Source organism: Lutra lutra, chromosome 5, assembly GCF_902655055.1.
Source record: "Lutra lutra chromosome 5, mLutLut1.2, whole genome shotgun sequence".
NCBI classification, from domain to species: domain Eukaryota; kingdom Metazoa; phylum Chordata; class Mammalia; order Carnivora; family Mustelidae; genus Lutra; species Lutra lutra.
Window position 1 is genome coordinate 126366397 of NC_062282.1, and position 19775 is coordinate 126386171.

The 19775-nt window shown below is 35.4% G+C and overlaps 1 protein-coding gene across 5 annotated transcripts in view; it reads right to left on the reverse strand.

The window, feature by feature from the left end:
* SLCO6A1 (solute carrier organic anion transporter family member 6A1) overlaps positions 1–18728 on the reverse strand; it is a 74415-nt gene extending 55687 nt beyond the window's left edge. For 4 of the 5 annotated variants that reach the window (XM_047730440.1, XM_047730438.1, XM_047730441.1 and 1 more), the window contains exons 1-6: positions 18169–18728; positions 14823–15083; positions 14366–14554; positions 12426–12522; positions 3455–3576; positions 2538–2647 (exon numbers count right to left, since the gene is read on the reverse strand). In XM_047730440.1, coding sequence (XP_047586396.1) covers positions 2538–2647; positions 3455–3576; positions 12426–12522; positions 14366–14554; positions 14823–15083; positions 18169–18484 — 1095 coding nt within the window. In that variant the 5' untranslated portion in view covers positions 18485–18728. The remainder of the gene's footprint in view (positions 1–2537; positions 2648–3454; positions 3577–12425; positions 12523–14365; positions 14555–14822; positions 15084–18168) is intronic. The other variant, XM_047730439.1, reaches the window with a different exon arrangement.
* Between the last annotated feature and the right edge of the window lie 1047 nt (positions 18729–19775).

Consider the following 19775-nt stretch of genomic DNA (forward strand, 5'->3'; position numbering starts at 1 on the left):
TGTGTAATGTACAAAGTGATCCAATTTCATTCTTCTGCATATTGCTGTCAGTTTTTCCTATACCATTTGTTCAAGAGACTGTCTTTTTTCCATTGGATATTCTTTCCAGCTTTGTTGAAGATTAGCTGACCTTATAGTTGTGGATCCATTTTGGGGTTTTCTGTTCTGTTCTATTGATCCGTGTCTGGGTTTGTGCCAGTACCATACTGTCTTGATAACTACAGCTTTGTAATATAGTTTGAAGTCCAGAATCGTGATGCCTCCAGCTTTGCTTTTGTTTTTCAAGATTGCTTTGGTTTTTCTGTGGCTTTGTGGTTCCATACACATTTTAGGATTGTTTGTTCTAGTGCTATGAAAAATGTTGGTGGTATTTTGATAGGGGTTGTGTTAAATATGTAGATTGCTTTGGGTAATATAGATATTTTAATAATATTTGTTCTTCCAATTCATGAACATGGAAGACCTTTCTATTTCTTTGTGTCATCTTCAATTTCTTTTATAAGTGTTCTATAGTTTTCAGAGTACAGATCTTTTACCTCCTCTTTGGTTAGGTTTATTCATATCTTATGGTTTTGGTGCAATTGTAAATGGGATCAATTACTTGATTTCTCTTTCTTCTGCTTCATTATTGGTGTATAGAAATGCAACAAATTTCTGTACATTGAAATCTGTACATTTGTATCCTGCAACTCTGCTGAATTCATGTATTAGTTCTAGCAATTTTTTGGTGGAATCTTTTGGATTTTCTACATAATGTGTCCTGTCCTCTGCAAATAATGAAAGCTTACTTCTTGTCAACTTAGATTCTTTTTATTTCTTTTTGTTGTCTGGTTGCCAAAGGCTAAAGACTTCTAATACTATGTTAAATAGAAATGGTGAGAATAGACATCTCTGTCTTGTTCCTAAATTTAGAAGAAAAGCTCTCAGTTTTTCCCCAATGATATTAGTTGTGGGTCTTTCATACATGGCCTTTATAATGTTGAGGCGTGTTCCATATAAACCCATTTTGTTGAGGGTTTTTTATCAAAAATGGATGCTGTATTTTGTCAAATGCTTTTCTGCACCTATTGAGAGGACCATATCATTCTTATCTCTTTTTATTAATGTAATATGTCATGTTGATTGTTTTGCAAATATTGAACCATCCTACACCCCAGGAATAAATCCCACTCAATCATGGTGAATAATTCTTTTAATGTTGGATTTGATTTGCTAATATATTATTGAGGATTTGCAATGGATATTATAACTTTATAAATATATTAAATATTTTGTCTCTCTTCTGGCTTTTTAGCTTTTATTTATGTCTATTTTATCTATTTTAAAATTAAAATTATCTTTACTGACATTTGAATAAAACTCTTTTCTTTCCTTAATTGATGAATTTTCTAAAATATATAAGTAAGGACCAACAAGAAATATGGTAATAGTAGAGAGAATACATTCTAAAACTAGATAGTTCTCTGGCTCCTTTAAATAAAAATTTATGACAAGAAAACTCTTTTTTTAGAAAAAAAAAAAACCTACAACATCAGGAGATGTTGGATTTGATTTGATTTGGTTTTCCATTTAAAAGCTCCTGTTTGGTGAAGCCTATTTTGACCCAATTCCATTTTACATGGAATTTCCTCTACATAATTGTTAATCACTTGCTTTTAATCTGTATTTTTTTTAAGATCTAAGACCCACAGAAGAACATGGCTCCATAGAGCCATGGGTGTTAGATTTATATCTTCAATGCTGTTCTGCCCACAACATAAAGGATAAAGTTATGAAAAGGAGAAGAGGAAGCAAATTGAATATAGGATCACTATTTAGAAGCTGGGTTTTTTTCAGGGCGAAGGGGGCTCAGTCAGTTGAGCATCGGACTCTCAGTTTCAGCTTAGATCATAATCGCAGGATCGTGAGATCGAGCTCCATGGCCCACTCCACGCTGAGCATGGAGTCAGCTTGAGATTCTTTCCCTCTCCGCCCCCTTCTGCTCCTCCTCTGCTTGCACTCACATATTCCCTCTCTCTTTCTTTCTCAAATAAATAAAATCTAAAAAATTTTAAAAAGAAGTTGGGTTTTTCAATCTCTCTATGTCTATATCGTAGGTCTTGTTTCTCACCTAGAGAAGCAAAGATTTCTTCTCCATTGGATACTGAGATATTTTCCATAAAATATGATGTTTGTAAGAATATTTGCTAACTTCTAGAGTTCTCTGCTAAGTCATTTAAACATACTAAAACATACCTGTAAGTCATCTCATTAAATGTCTTATGTATTTCTTCAGGGAAAGAACAAAACAAATTAACGCAAAAGTAAAATTAAAAGAAATAGAAGGAAAATACTAGTACCATCCTCTGACACTAGCCATGTTCCTGGAAATGCCACTTATGTAAGATGGGTCCTATTTTCCATTATCTATAAAATGAAAAAGTTAATTAAGACTTTGAAAGTCCTACTCAGATTTTAGTTGAACATTTGTGGTTATTTTCTTAAATCTTCTATAGGTCAACTTATTTGCCTTATGTGCATAAAATATTTTACTTTACCCAAATAGTAGCAAATAAATCCTTGATACTAGTTTCAAATTCCTTATCTTTAATCTGTCCACCGAATGGATGAGGCTGCTTAAGCTTCTCAGCTTTTATCTTTGCTGTACCTATATGATAACAAGTAAAAGAATCTTATGACATGTTTGAATAATTTAAAAAGTATATAAATATATGCACACATCTTAATAAGCCCAGTTTTTCTTGAAATGATAAGTGAGCTATGTGTGAACAAGCTAAGATCAATCTAATTAAGTAAAAAGCACATTCTCCTAAAACAGTGTTGTCATGAAGAATATTCTATAATAATGAAAATTTTCCATATCTGTACTGTCCAATACTGTAGCCATGGGCTATATGAAGCTATTATTAATACTAGAAATGTAGCTCCTATGAATGAGTTCATGGGTTTCTAATTTTAATTTGAAATTTAAGTAGCCACATGTGGCAAGTGACTTTAGCATTTGACAGCACAGCCCTAAAATGTAAAAGAGTAATCTTTGACATTGCTAAAAATATTTTTACTACTGTTAGGAAAGTATATGATTTCTCTAATGTTACACGTTATCTTTCAGTGTTTTCAAAAAAAAGTTAATACTTATTTTATCTTCAATAATTCTTTCATGTATTAAATAATACTAGTTAAATAGATTAAAACATGTTTCTTTTTAAAGAAAAATTATGAACTCTAGTATTTAAAAAAATGACAAGAAGCAAAAATACATACTAAAGTCTAGCACATAAATAAAATAATATTTGGCCAAATCCAGCTTCATTTGCTCAAATAACACTAGCATATGTCACCATATCTCCATAACAAAAAGAAATGTAGTTCAGCCATATTCTGACATTGGAGATGGGGTGGGGACAAGGAATCTATTGTCTTTTAATTAAATGAATTATAGTTTTATAGTCACCTTGTACACTGTGTGGAAAGCATGACAATGGTATTAATGTAGACCATGCAATAAGTGAAACCATACCAAAATAAATCCACCAATGCTGCAGCCAGCTTTGAATGTCATAACTGTCTTCAACACTTTAACAGAGAAAAAATAAAAAATTTTAACATCGTGTATTTCATTACAACAATGCCATAATCAAACAGAGAGAGAGAGAGATGGAACATTTTCTGTTAATTTGTCCCTATTGTTTTGTTTTGCTGATTGAGAAGTCCTCCAATTATGTAGTTTTCTTTTATCCTGCAAGAGTCTAAATTTTTCCCTTTTCTTTCTTTTCCCATGTCCACCCAGGTGGCAAAAATAATTCTTTATTCTTTTTAACTTTTTTTCTTCAGCTGAAACCATGAGTTTGGAAGACTATCCCTTTAAATATCACCTATCCTTTAAACTCCTGCCCCTTTAAATCATGCCCACCCTTTAGGACAACCCTGGCCCTTTAAGGTACATAACTAACACTTTTCTGATATCTGGCCCTTTAAATCACCAATACTTGGAAATCTCTTTCATACAGTTCCTTCTCTGACTCAACTCAGATTGAATGTTAATTACCCTTCTAGTGATCATACCTAATCGCCCAAAGGACCCTTTTATAGGCTTTATCTTCTGCAGTTTTTCTTGGTCTGGCTTTACAGACTTTGCAGTGAGCAGGGTGGGATGGGAATGTGAGGGATCCTATGCTGGATTTGTTGATTTTCTCTTTTGACTGATTGTACATTTTGCAGGTTCAACATTCTTTGTCTTCAGTTATGCTAAGGCCACAATCTTGGAAAAATTTTCATAGTTGTGAAATTATTTTGTATCACTCAGGGAGAAGATTGTCACTAGGGCTATGTGTTTCCTCACTGATTATAATGCTTAGAAATTTTCTCTTTTTCTCTTTTGTTTTTGAATCCAGCTATATATTATAAGTATGTGCATTATGCTACATATGATTATTACATATGTGCAAACAATTGATAACCAAGAAGACTGAGGAAATTAATTAAAAGTGTAAGCAAAGAGCAAAGGAAAAAGCAAAGTTAAGCAAAGAACAAAGGAAAAAGCAAAGTATAAGCAAAGAATTGAATACAGTGCCCTCTATATCAATAGATTTTCCTCCTACTAGAAATAATTAAGAAACATAATAATATAAAGATTCCATGCACAATGCTAACAAAACACTTTAAATTACTAGGAATAAGCTTAGTGGAATATTTTCAATAAAGAGAATCTCTTTCTAGAGAAATAAAAGAACTAAAATCTAATCCAGTTGAAATAAAAAGGGGTATTAATGAGATGCAATAAAAAATGGAGGCGCTAATTATTAGGATAAATGAAGCAAAAGAGAGAATTAGTGATATAGAAGACAAAATGATGGAGAATAAATGCTGAGAAAAAGAGATACACAACTACTGGGTCATGGGGGAGAATCTGAGAGATAAATGATACTATAAAAATAAACAATATTAGAGGGGTGCCTGGGTGGCTCAGTGGGTTAAAGCCTCTGTCTTCGGCTCAGGTCATGATCCCAGGGTCCTGGGATCGAGCCCCACATCAGGCTCTCTGCTCAGCAGGGAGCCTGCTTCACCCCCTCTCTGCCTGCCTCTCTGCCTACTTGTGATCTCTGTCTGACTTGTGATCTATGTCTGTGAAATAAATAAATAAAATCTTTTAAAAAATAGGTTTAAAAACAATAAACAATATTAGAATAATTGGGATCCTAGAAGAAGAGTAAACGGTACAGACAGAAGGTATCTTTGAGCAAGTTACAGCTGAGAACATACCTAATCTGAGGAAGGAAACAAATATTCAAGTTCAGGAGGCACAGAGAACCCTCTCAAAACCAATAAATATAGATAAATATCTCAACATATAACAGTGAAGCTTGCAAATCTTGGAGACAAAGAAAAAGTCGTGAAAGCAGCTAAGGACAAGAGGTCCTTAACATATACAAGCAGAAACATTAGATTGGCAGAACACCTATCCAAAGAGACCTGGCAGGACAGAAAGGACTGACATGATACATTCAAGGTGCTAAATGAGAAAAATATGCAGCCAAGAATACTTTATTCAGCCAGGCTGCCAATCAAAATAGAAGGAAGGTTAAAAAGCTTCAGGACAAACACAAACTAAAAGAATTTGTGATCAATGAACTAGCCTTGCAAGAAATATTAAGGGGGATCTTTTAACCAAAGAGAGAGTCCAAAAGTAACATGGACCAGAAAGGAACAGAGACAATATACAGAAACAGTGACTGTACAAGTAATACAATGGCACTAAATTTATATCTTTCAATAGATACTCTGATATACATTACTCTAAATGTAAATGGGGGAAAAGCCCCAATTAAAAGACACAGGGTATCAGATTAGATAAAAAGCAAGACCCACAGATATGCTGCTTGCAAGAGATTAATTTTAGACACAAAGACACCTCCAGATTGAAAGTGAGGGGGTGCAAAACCATTTATCATGGTAATGGACATCAAAAGAAAGCTGGGGTGTAATCCTTATATCAGACAAATTAGATTTTAAACCCAAGACTGTAATAAAAGATGAGGAAGGACACTAGATCATAAGTAAAGTGTCTATCCACCAAGTAGATCTAACAATTGCAAATATTTATGCTCCTAACATGGGAGCAGCCAATTATAAAAATGAATTATCAACAAAATTAAAGATACATATTGATGATAATACAATAATAGTAAGGTACTATAACTTTTCACTCCATCCACTGCAATGGACAAATCATCTAAGTAGAAAATCAACAAGGAAAAAGGGCTTTGAATGACACATTGGACCAGATGGACTTCACAGATATTTTCAGAGCATTCCATCCTAAAGCAACAGAATATACATTCTTCTGGAGTGCACATGGAATATTCTCCAGAATAGATCACATACTAGGTTACAAATCAGATCTCAACCAGTACCAAAAGTCTGTGATCATTCCCTGCATATTTTCAGACCATGATGCTTTGAAATTTCAGCTCAATCACAACAGGAAATTTGGAAAGAAGTCAAATACAAGGGGGTTAAAGAGCATCTGACTAAAGAATGACAGGGTCAACCAGGAAATTAAAGAAGAATTTAAAAGAATTCATAGAAACAAATGAAAATGAAAACCCAACTATTCAAATCCTTTGGAATGCAGCAAAGGTGGTCCTAAGAGTGTATAGCAATACAAGCTTTTCTCAAAAAAAAAATATAAAAGGGCTCAAATACACAACCTAACTTTATACCTAAAGGAGCTGGAGAAAGAATAACAAATAAGACTAAATCCAGCAGGAGAAGAGAATTAATAAAGATTAGAACAGATATCAGTGAAATAGAAACCAAAAAAAAAAAAAAAAAATAGTAGAACAGATCAATGAAATTAGGAGTTGGTTCTTTGAAAGAATTGATAAGATTGATAAACCCCTGGCCAGACTTATCAATAAGAAAAGAGAAAGGACACAAATAAATAAAATAATGAATGAAAGAGATCACAACCAACACTGAAGAAATATGAATTATAAGAACATATTGTGGAGCAACTATATGGCAACAAAGTAGGCAATCTGGAAGAAATGGAGACATTCCTAGAAACATATAAACTACCAAAACTGAAACAGAAATAAATAGAAAAAATGAACAGACCAATAACCAGCAAGAAAAATGAAGCAGTAATCAAAAATCTCCCAACAGGAATGCCTGGCTGGCTCAGTCATTTAAGCATCTACCTTTGGCTCAGGTCATGATCTCAGGGTCCTGGGATTGAGTCCTGAATTGGGCTCCTTGCTCAGCAGGGAGCCTGGTTCTCCCTCTGCCTGCAGCTCCCCCAGTTTGTGCTTTCACTCTCTCTCTCTTTGGCAAATAAATAAAATCTTAAAAAAAAAAAAAAACAAAAAAACCCTCCCAAAAACAGAGTCCAGGGATGGATGGCCTCCCAGGAGAATTCTACCAAACATTTAAAGAATTAATACCTATTCTTCTGAAGCTGTTTCAAAAAATAGAAATGGAAGGAAAACTTCAAAACTCTTTCTATGAGGCCAGCATTACTTGGATCATAAAATCAGACACAGACCCCACCAAAAAGAATTACAGACCAATATACCTGATGAACATGGATACAAAAATTCTCACCAAGATACAAGTCAACAGGATCCAACAGTACATTAAAAGGCTTATTCACCACAACCAACTGAGATTTATTCCTGGGCTGCAAAGGTGGTTTAACATCTATAAATCAACCAGTGTAATACAATACATTAATAAAAGAAAGGATAAGAACCCTATGATCCTCTCAATAGATGCAGAAAAGGCATTTGACCGTGTATAGCATCCTTTCTTGGTTAAAACTCTTTAAAGTGTAGGGATAGAGGGTACATACCTCAATATCATAAAAGCCATATGTAAAAAGCCTACAGAGAATATCATTCTCAATGGGAAAAAACTGAGAGCTTTTCCCCTAAGGTCAGGAACATGGCAGGGATGTTCACGCTCATCACTGTTGTTCAACATAGTACTAGAAGTCCTAGCCTCAGCAGTCAGACAACAAAAAGAAATAAAAGGCATCCATCCAAATCAGCAAAGAAGTCAAACTCTCAGTCTTCACAGATGACATGATACTCTATGTGGAAAAACCAAAAGACTCCACCAAAAATTTCTAGAACTCATACAGGAATTCAGCAAAGTAGCAGGATATAAAATCAATACACAGAAATCAGTTGCATTTTTATACACTAACAATGAGACAGAAGAGAAGTTAAGGAGTCGATCCCACACACAATTGCACCAAAATCCCTAAGATACCTAGGAATAAGCCTAACCAAAGAGGCAAATGATCTGTACTCAGAAAACTATAGAACACTCATGAAAAACTGAAGAACACAAAGAAATGGAAAAACATTCCAAGCTTATGGACTGCCAGAACAAATATTGTTTATATATATATATATATACACACACACATACATATACACACACACAAACATACATACATACATACACATGTACATACATATATACAGACACACACAATGGAATACTACTCAGTCATCAAAAAAATGACATCTTGCCATTTGCAATAACATGGATGGTATTTGGCTATGACTAGAGGGTATCAGGCTAAGTGAAATGAGTCAATCAGAGAAACACAATTATTATATGATCTCACTCATATGTGGGACTTAAGAAACAAAACAAATAGGGGAAGGGAGGGAAAAATAAAATAAGATGAAATCAGAGAGGGAGACAAAACATAAGAGACTCATAATCATAGGAAACAAACTGAAGGTTGCTGGGGGATGTTAGGGGATGGGGTTACTGGGTGAAGAAGGGCACATGATGTAATGAGCACTGGGTATTATGTAAGACTGATGAATCCCTGAACTTTACTTCAGAAACTAATAATACACTACATGTTAATTGAATTTAAATTAAAAAGGAAAAAAAATTATTCTAATTATATTCTTCAAGCGTTGTTTGTGTCTTTTTACCACAAATTAGCTAGCACTAAATATTCAGAATCTTTGCTAACTACATATAATATAATGTAATATAATATAACTAATATAATAATATGTATATTATATATATCACTGTTATTCTTTTTGCAAATTAGTAGTGAAATGGAACCAATTTCTATATATTTTTATGTTTATTGGGAATATGTATTCCTTCCTTTGTGAACTTTCTGCTAATCTTTACAAGTGTTTGCAGGAGTTTTTTTCCCCTTATTGATCTGTAGAAGATTCTTAATGTATTAATTTAGTACCCCTTTATGTCATAAATATTGAAGTCTGTTTTATGTAAAAAATAAATAAATAAATAAAAATTAAAATAAAAAAAAGGAATGATCCATAAATGTCATCAGTACAATAAGGTATCTATCCCTTTGGGGGCGAAAGAGAAACTTTACCCATTTGTCATATTAAATAAAAAAAATAAATTGAAATTGGACGTTACATTCATATGTATAACTAAAACCAGACAAGGACACTACAAGAAAAGAAAATTACAAGCCAATATCCTTGATGCACACAGATTCAAAAATGCTCAACAAAATCTTAGGAAACCAAATTTAACAATACATTAAAAAAATCAAAGTGGGATTTATTCCAGGCATGCAAGAATGGTTCAATAACTGCATATCAACCAATGTGATACACCACATGAACAAAATGAAAGATAAAAATCATACGATCATGTTAATTGATATAGAGAATCATTGACAAAATTCATCATTCATTCATAATAAAAACTCTCAACAAATAGAGTTTAAGGAAACATACATCAACATAATAAAGACCATATATGACAAAGTAAGATCAGTAGCAAAACAAGGATGCCCACTTTCAGTCAACACAGCACTGGACATACTAACCCAATCAACTGGTCAAGAAAGATAAATAAAGATATTCAAATCAGGGGCACCTGGGTGGCTCAGTGGGTTAAAGCCTCTGCCTTTGGCTCAGGTCATGATCCCAGGGTCCTGGGATCGATCCCCACATGGGGCTCTCTGCTCAGCAAGAAGCCTGCTTCCCCCCTCTCTCTGCCTGTCTGACTACTTGTGATCTCTGTCTGTCAAATAAATAAACAAAATTTAAAAAAAAAAGATATTCAAATCAGAAAGGATTGAGTAAAACTGTCTCTGAAGATGACGTGATCCTAAATATAGAAAATTTAAAGATTCCACCAAAAAACTGGTGAAGGTACCAAGCCATGACACCATTCTATCAAGTCAGCTATTTCTGGACAATGGATTACAGAGTAAGACCAGTGAAATCTGTAGTTGTCATACTGTCACAGTTTTCTTGTCTTCTCAGATGGTCCCTTGTCAGAGGTAGTATGATGTGAGAAACCACAGTGATGAATATGGCATCTATGAGTCTTTGAATGGTATTGTTAGAAGAAGCAATGTACATGTTACAGACTAAATGTTTAGACATTTCTCCAAAGAAAATAGACAAATAGGCAACAAGTAAATGAAAAGGTGCTCAATATCACTAATCATTAGGAAAAGAAAATCAAAACTGTAATGAGCTATCACCTCATAACTGTCAGGATGACTATTAGAAGAAGGATAAAGAGAAGAAGAAAGAAGAAAGAAAAGGTGGAGGAGGATGCAGAAGAAGAAAGAAAATAGCAAGTGCTAGCTAGGACATTGAGAAATTGGAACCCTTATATACTACTACTGGGAAGGTAAATGGTAGAGCCTCTATGGAAATAAGATGGAAATTCCTCAAAAATATTAAAAATAGAATTACCATATGATTTACCAATCCCTCTTCTGAGTATATATCCAAAAGAACTGAAAATAGAATTTCAAAGAGATATTTGCTTATCCACGTTATCCATGTTAACTGAAGCATTATTCATAGTAATCCAGGGGTGGACATAATAAGCTAAATGTCCGGGGTGCCTAGGTGGCTCAGTGGGTTAAAGCCTCTGCCTTCAGCTCAGGTCATGATCCCAGGGTCCTGGGATCGAGCCCCATGTCGGGTTCTCTGCTCAGCAGGGAGCCTGCTTCCTTTCCTCTCTCTGCCTGCCTCTCTGCCTGCTTGTGATCTCTGTCTGTCAAATAAATAAATAAAATCTTAAAAAAAAAATAAGCTAAATGTCCACAGATAGATACATGGATAAAGAAGTATGGTATATAAAATTAACAAGTCAGGAAATGACAGATGTTGGTGAGGATGTGGAGAAAGGGGAACCCTCCTACACTGTTGGTGGGAATGCAAGCTGGTGCAACCACTCTGGAAAACAGCATGGAGGTTCCTCAAAAAGTTGAAAATAGAGCTATCTTATGACCCAGCAATCGCACTGCTAGGTATTTACTCTAAAGATACAAATGCAGTGATCCGAAGGGGCACATGCACCCAAATGTTTATAGCAGCGGTGTCCACAATAGCCAAACTATGGAAGAGCCTAGATGCCCATCAACAGATGAATGAATAAAGAAGATGTGGTATATATACATACAATGGAATACTATGCAGTCTTCAAAAAAGAAATCTTGCCATTTGCTACAACGTGGATGGAACTAGAGGGTATTAGGCTAAGTGAAATAAGCCAATCAGAGAAAGATAATTATCATATGATCTCTCTGATATGAGGAATTTGAGAAGCAACGCAGGGGGTTGTGGAGGGAAGGGAAGGAAAAAAATGAAACAAAATGGGACCGGGGAGGAAGACAAACCATAAGAGACTCTTACTCTCAGGAAACAAAACTGAGGTTGCTATGGGAGTGGGGGGAAGGGGTAGGTGGGGAAAAAATAAAATAAGTAAAAATAAATAAAAAATGAAAGCTTAAAAAATAAAGAACTATAGCATATACATGCAATGGAATATTATTTAGCCTTAAAAATGAAGAAAATACTGGCATATGCTATAGCATGGATTAACCTTGAGGACATTATGCTAAGCGAAATAAGCCAGGCACGAAAAAGACAAATACTGCATGATCCCACTTACATGAGTTATAAAAAGTAGTCAAAATTGTAGAAAGTAGAATGGTGGTTTTCAGGGTCTGGGGAGAAGTGGGTAAATAGAAGTTATTTGTGATGGATATAGAGTTTTAGCTTTGCAAGATAAAAAGTTCTAGTGGTCTGTTACACAACAAAGTATACATGGCTAACACAACTGTATCATACACTTACAAATGGCTAAGATGGTAAATTTTATGTTATGTGGCTTCTCCACAATTTTTCAAAAAACTATGTAGAATGGTAATAAGGTTGTCATTATAAATAGTGTTTTTAAAAATTACATATCAAACACTAAAGATAAAAGTGTATATTCTAGATTTATATGTACATATATATCCATATCAATCACATTTACATATGTTTTTCCTAAAAATATGGTTATTACAAATTAAGTGTATATGTTTATAGGTTACAGTATCTACCCAAAATATTGCAAACAATGTAAACAACAAACAAGGAAATAAAATGGCTTACCTAATTGCAGAAGTTCTGTTCTTAGCGCCCTTCAAAAGGGGTGCTGCTATCCCATAACTCAGAGAATATCCAAATACAAAGGAAGCTTCCATTATACCTATAAAATGAATACTGAACATCAAACAACTACATAAGCCAGCTTTGTCATGATAAAAATTATATCACTGAAATAGATTACTTCTGAAATCCTCATGTCCTACTTTATTAGTCAGGGTCCTCCTGAGAAACAAAACCCATAGGATATTGAGAGAGATTTTTAAGGCATTGCCTTATACAATTACAAGGCCTGTCAAGTCCAAATTTGTAGGGCAGGCCAGCAGGCTGGTAATCCAGGTAAGAGTTAATATTACATTATTGAGTCCATACTTAAGCTTAAAACTCACAGGGCAGGTCAGAAAGCTGGAAAAACTCAGGCAGAGTTTTTATCTAGCAGTCTAGAAAAAGAATTGCTTCTTTTTTGGGATACCTACATTTTTGCTCTGAAAGCCTTCAACTGATAAGATTCACCCACATAATGGAGAGTAATCTGTTTTATTCAGTCTACTGACTGTGTTACTCACATCTAAAAAATATAGCAGAAACATCTAGAATGATGTCTGACCGAACAAATCTAGCAAAACTGACATATAAAATTAATCATATATATATATATACACATATTTTCATATATTCTAGTATCTATATTAAAGAGACTTAGATAATTATATAATTCACTGTATCTTATTTAAAATCGACATATTTAATATAATATAAATATATTTATATTTAATATAAATACAAATCCAATATAGCTGATTACACTTTGTGGCAACTTTGTATACTTCACCTTAGCTGCCATGGTGGCAAGAGGTGGCAACTGTTTGCAGTGTGTAGATGTGCATTTTAATTACTAATCAGTAGAACCAAAAGTAAAACAAACAGATTTGTTGCCATCCTCAGCCAACACTAATAAATCACTGCATTTTTTTCTAAAAGCAATCATAAATATGAATATCATCTATTTAAATTTATTGACATAACCTTCCTTACTTCTCGTGGAAAAAATAATTATTTTGGTGCAAAATGCTATGTTTCTAAAGTTACCTTTCCAATACTTTAAATTTTTTTAAAAATATGATAACACTGTACAGATAGATGATCAACCAAGAGCAGAGCTATTGCAACATGAAGAAATACAGATTATTGTGAGATATACCCCTGGGTTACTTATTGTAGGATACCATGACACAAAAGACTAGAAATAGAATGTACTACATTGTAGTCAATTAAATAGCATATCACTTCCCTCCTTGATAGAATGAACAAGATTATATTTTCATTAACTTCAAAATATCTGAGCCCCGCCAAAAGGTGAACTGAGTTAAAGCATTAAAGTGCTTAGTAAAATGATGATGATGATTTCAACACCACACTGAATCAACTACTGAGGAAATGTGAAACAGTATTTCTATCCCCTTATGAACATGATGGCAGCAACTTCTCACCTATGTCCCCAAAGTTTAAACTTACAATTATTCAGACAATTCAATCTAATAACTTGAGACTTTTTCCAGAGAAATGAAATGTAATCTATATAGTTTGATATGACATATATATATATATCAATGTTCTATGTATAATATATTAAACACAATACATAGAAAGAGTAGTTTTTATTACTTAAGAAAGTATGTCCTTTTCCTATTTCTCTTTATCTTTTTGATGACTTTCAGATGAATTGTCTATAATTCAAAATCTCAAGCAATTCCTCAGAATTAGGCAACCTAATGTGATTTTGAAGTCAAACACACGACTTATCTATCATTTGTTACAATGTTATTTTAAGGGCAAATAATTAGCACTTACATATCAGTTTAGATATGTACACCAAGATGTAAAAAGCTCAATAAAAATTCAAAATGGGTCAACCATATTAGAGAGGGAAAAAAAAAAAAACTTGCCTATATAAATACCAGCTGAGTGTATGGCAACACTGTTGTCAATAAAGACTATTCCAAGGATATAAAGAATCATTGCTGCTACTCCCTGCACAGTCTGCCCCAGGATGAAGGAAACTAAATATTTCACATGGAATGATGGTACAGTTTTCCTGCAAGCCTGGACAGTCTTCATTTCTTGGCAAATATCTTCTGAAAAAGACAATTATTTTTGTTAAATGAGTCAAAAATTAAACATACAACAAATATGCAGTATCTCTCGTGAAATATTTCACCTTTTACAAAGTTATTTCCACCAATACACCTTTTTTTTAAGTTAACATTTCATTTACACTGAATGTAGCAGTTCTAAAATCAGTCATTATATTCTCATAAAAAACACAATTATAAAAGGAATTTTGTGAGAATACTGGAAATGATGGATATTTAAATAATAATTTGACACCTTTTATAATCTTACCTTCAATATCTACATTTGCTTTAAAATCTCCTTCAGTAAAGTATGGGTAAGCAAATAAAAGTGATCCAAATCCCACTAAAAAGGAGGCAAATGTAACCCATCTTGGTATGTTTCCTTTCCCTCCGTAGTATGCTATAAACACTGCTACCAGAAAAGATGAAATATCATAAGTCAAAGGCAACAATAAATCCTCCACATCTTTCAGATGATTGCCTTCTTCAAAAGTGTCTATGCTCAGTTCTTTGAGACCAAACGCAATACCTAAAATGTAACAAGAAAAAAAAGAAAGCAGTAACATGCATTTTAAGAGACAAAATAGAACATCATTATAATCATTACAAACCAAAACAATTTACATTGATTTAAGTTTACTTTACATTATTCTGACTGTTTAAGATCCATAAATACATGATTCGTTTTCTAAAATACTGGGGCACTGGGTGGCAGAGTGGGTTAAAGCCTCTGCCTTCAGCTCAGATCATGATCCCAGGGTTGTGGGATCGAGCCCCACATTGGGCTCTCTGCCCAGCAGGGATCCTGCTTCCTCCTCTCTCTCTCTGCCTGCCTCTCTGCCTACTTGTGATCTCTTTCTGTCAAATAAATAAATAAAATCTTTAAAAAAAAAATATTAACAGGCCTTACTTAACCTTTGTGAAATATTTGCTAATTGAATTTTACCTATTCTGTACTGATTTACTGGAGAATACTTATCTTTTTCAGTCATCTTACTTAGTACTGATCTTTATTTTAATGTTTTATGATTCAGTTATAAAAATGAATAAATAACAGGGGCACCTGGGTGGCTCAGTCAGTTAAGCATCTGCCTTTGGCTCAGGTCATGGTCCCAGGGTCCTGGTATCGAGCCCTGTGTCAGGCTCCTTGCTCATCGAGGAGTCGGCTTCTCCCTCTTCCTCTGCATCTCCCCCCTGCTCATGCTCTCTCGCTCTTGCTCTCTCTCGCTCTCAAATACATAAATAAAATCTTTTTAAAAAATAAATAAATGACAATCTAATGAATACTTATCTATCACCCAAAATAGGAAATAAAACATCAAAGTATTTGAAGCCAAGCATGTACCCCCCCCAAAATGCATTCTTCTCTCTCTCCATAACCCATAACCTATATTTGAAGGTCGTAATTTCTGACTCTTTTAAAAGTCAGAATGTGTACATCCTTGAACAATGTGGAGAATTGTTTGTCATGTTCCTAAACATTAAGTAAATTTTATCATAGAGGTGCATTTCTATCCCCTAGTATCCAACTAGGAAAAAAAACATTGTCCTCAATATTTGAAATATATTGTACTAAATATTTGAAACTTCAAGAAATTCATACAGAGGTTGGACACATCGGGCTCTCTGCTCAACGGGAGCCTGCTTCTTCCTCTCCCTCTGCCTGTCATTTCCTCTGTTTGTGCTCTCTCTCTGGCAAATAAATAAATAAAATCTTAAAAAAAAAAAAAAAGAAACAGAGACAAAGTGGGGGAACTGCTGCAGATTAAAGAAGTCTAAAATATGACAACTAAATCCATTGTGTGATCCTGGATAGAATATGGGACCAGAAAGGAAAAGGAGACAGTATTGAGGCAGTTGGCAATATCTGAGTGAGGCCACCAATTCCAAATTTGATGGTAGTGTGGCACTGATATTCCTGACTGAGAAAGATGTATAGTGGTTAAGAAGAAGAGTGTCCTCATTTTGGGAGAATGCACACTGGAGTCTTTAGCTATAAGAGACACCATGTCTGAAAAAGTCTGTATGTTCAAGGAAAGGTGAAGGAACAAATGTGGTGAAATGTAAACAACTAGAGAATGTGTGTGAGGGGACGCAGGAATCCTTTGTATCAACTTTGCACCCTTTTCGTATGTTTGAAATTATTTCAAAATTGTTTAAAAGGTAACAACAAATAATAAATAGATCAACTGGTAAATACACATGGATAAATCATTTTTATAAATCGAAGACCCAATGTTATACCCAAACTGAGCTAATGATCTATATGAAGTCAATTAAAAAGTAGTGGAGCTAAAAAACTTCACTGCGAACTACTTTTGCAAAAACTTTCAATGGCTCCCCATTATCAACCTAGGAAGGAGATTATATCAGTGAGAGAATACCTGTAAAGCACCTTACTTGTCACCCAGCACATTACGAGGAAGTGAACAACTTTCAGTGTCCTCTCAAAATCTCTAGTCTGTCACTTAAAGACCTTCATAAAATTGTCTTTTCCTTTTTTTAATTCATTTATGCATTTAGTACGTACTTAATGAGTGTCTTTTCTGTCTTAGTCGCTATAATTAGGTCTTAAGGAGACACAATGAATAAAACAAATATAATTGCCTTTGGATGCTTAAGTGAAACCATCATCCAAGCTAAACTCATCACTCACCATTCTGGAACAAGGCTTTCCTGTATCTGAGTTTTTATTTATCCAAACATTCACTCATTCATACATTCATTTCCGTATACAATACTCCTTAACTACATTCCATTATCACAGCTGTACCCTATTTATCAGGGCATGATTCAAACACCTCTTCCCCAAGAAACTTCTTTAATAAAATCAAGATAAAATTATTGCTATTTATGTGTCCCTTTCATGTGGTTCTTATCACACACAGCCTTTTTATTGTACTTATTTAGAAATAACATTTTAGGGCAAAAAGAGAGATCATGTCCAGGAAACTTCAATGCCATCAGTGTTAACAGGATAGTAAAGAATCTTGAGCATAAAGGGAGTGGTGAGGGCTGAGGCCAAATAAAGAACAGACACCCCCTCTAAGGGCATTCAAATTCACATGCTTTGTTTAACTGTGTGAGCAAAGATAAAACACTTGCCAGTCTGAGTTCTCTGGTATAGGTTGTTTGAGGTCCCACTTCACCTCCTCAGTTCACATGTGAGGATACCAAATCCAGGCAGCAAGCAGTTTGGCCAGCCAGTCTCAAAATTGTAAGGAGAAACCGAAAACAAACTGGTGCTCACAAACACCATATTCAATTTTATTTTAATCTCCCCAGTTAATTCAACCCTGTACTTCCCAGGATCCCTGACCAAACAACGTTAAATGACTCTACAGCCCCTTCCTATTTGGAGGCCAGGCCCCTATCACCTACACTGTGTACAGTGGACGGTCTCTCACGTACCTTCCGAGGTAAAGCTATGACAGGGGTACACACCCAAGGTAATGGCCCGATTAACCTGCTGTGATTCCAGACTGACCTTGAGAGCCTGAGAGACTACAGCTGCTTCAAGCTGGGTCACCACAGGGGGTCCCCCATTCACGCCTGTCCCAAGGCGCCCCGGGGCTGCCTTCCCCAGAATGCCCGCCACACCCACTCAAGCTCACCTTGAGACGTGATCAGGAGGCCGTAGAAAACCTGGAAGCAATGGAGCGTGTTGAAACGCTGACATCTGGAAATAACTATACAGCCCAAGCCGCAGGGACCCTCCAAATTTTCTTTTGGCTTCTTCGTAATGGGGGATGTGGCCCCAGCCTGACCTTTTTCTTTGTTTTGGAAAGTGTGGAACTTGATCAAGCTAGTGGGAAAAATCTTCATAAGCTTGGGTTTTTTCTTGCGCTTTGCCTGTTCCGTCTCCAAAGGATTTTCAGCAACCTGAGGCTGGGCAGCCTTCGGCTCCACTTCCGCTAGGGCGTCTGGCATGGCGGCTTGGGGCCTGCGGAGGCTGAGGCCTTGGTTCACAGAGGGCGGCACTGGGCCAGAGGAGGTGTGCCCTGTTGCTTCCAGGGATTTCCTGCTCTACCAGCTCTACTGAAAGGCCAGCCGGCCTGGACGTCTGGAAACTGGTGGCCCCCAGAGCTGCCTGCAGCCCAAGCCTCCAGAGGGGAACGTTTCTCCTTGGGCAGAAAGCAAACGTCCCTGAAAGGCTGACAGTTGCCCAGAGAGAACTTCCAAGGCTGTTTCCTTCTCTGCTTCCACGTGGGGAAGAGGAGTGGGGGTGGGGAGGGAAGGAAGATAGTACTACTAGATTCTGATCATTGCTAACACAAACAGGGGGTGCCAGAGTAATTCTCATGGAAGTCAAAAGATGCTAGATTTAAGACTTTTTCTTAGGAAGCAAGGAAAGAGAAATGTGCAGTGAGGCAATAGTGGAACTCTCCTCCGATTTCTCCAGACTTATCTAATGTTATAACATTATTGTAATGTTTTTTTGAACTGGATGATCTCACTATAAGCAACCTGAAAATTGTTAAAGCACCAGGAGAAATGAGAGACATGAAAAAGACACTTCTACCACATTTAGAGAAACCAGCAAAGATCATAAAATACCCCCAAGGAATGCTCTTAAGTGTTTTACACATAGACATTTTTGCCCTAGAAACTATCCTTAACCAAGAGTAGAAAGCATTATTATTTTCCTCCCTAAAGAGGGGGATGGGACCCCTCTTTAGGGAGGTCTCAGGTATAAAAAGTTTACTGAAAAAAAAAGAATATAGGAGAACAGTAGTAGGATATGAAACTTGTATATTTTTATGGTTAGAAATTCACCTTCTTATCAGCTTTCTTTTCTCAGACGGATATGTAAGTTATTCAGGCCATATATACAGGTGGGTTGACTTAACAGGAGAAATGAAAGGATCTTCCTTCCAATGGATTAGACATCGTGTTACTAAAAACAATCCAGGTCTTCAACAAAATATTGTGCAGCTGGCAAGTGCTAGGAGAAAAATCACTGAGAAAAGCTGTGGAAAAGGGTACCACAGACACTATTTCCAACCTGAATCCTCAGCTTGCCTTACTATATGTAGATCAGTGGGTGGAAATGTTATTTTGCCTTTAGTACAAGACCTAGTTTGTCAAAGAAACAATCACTACATAAGTAGAAAAAATGCCCTGGTTTTTCCATATTCATCATTCTCAACTAGGGTATCCCCTCACATTATTTCACGACATTAATAAGCATAAGGGAAATAGGATGCCTAGGAAGGAGGAA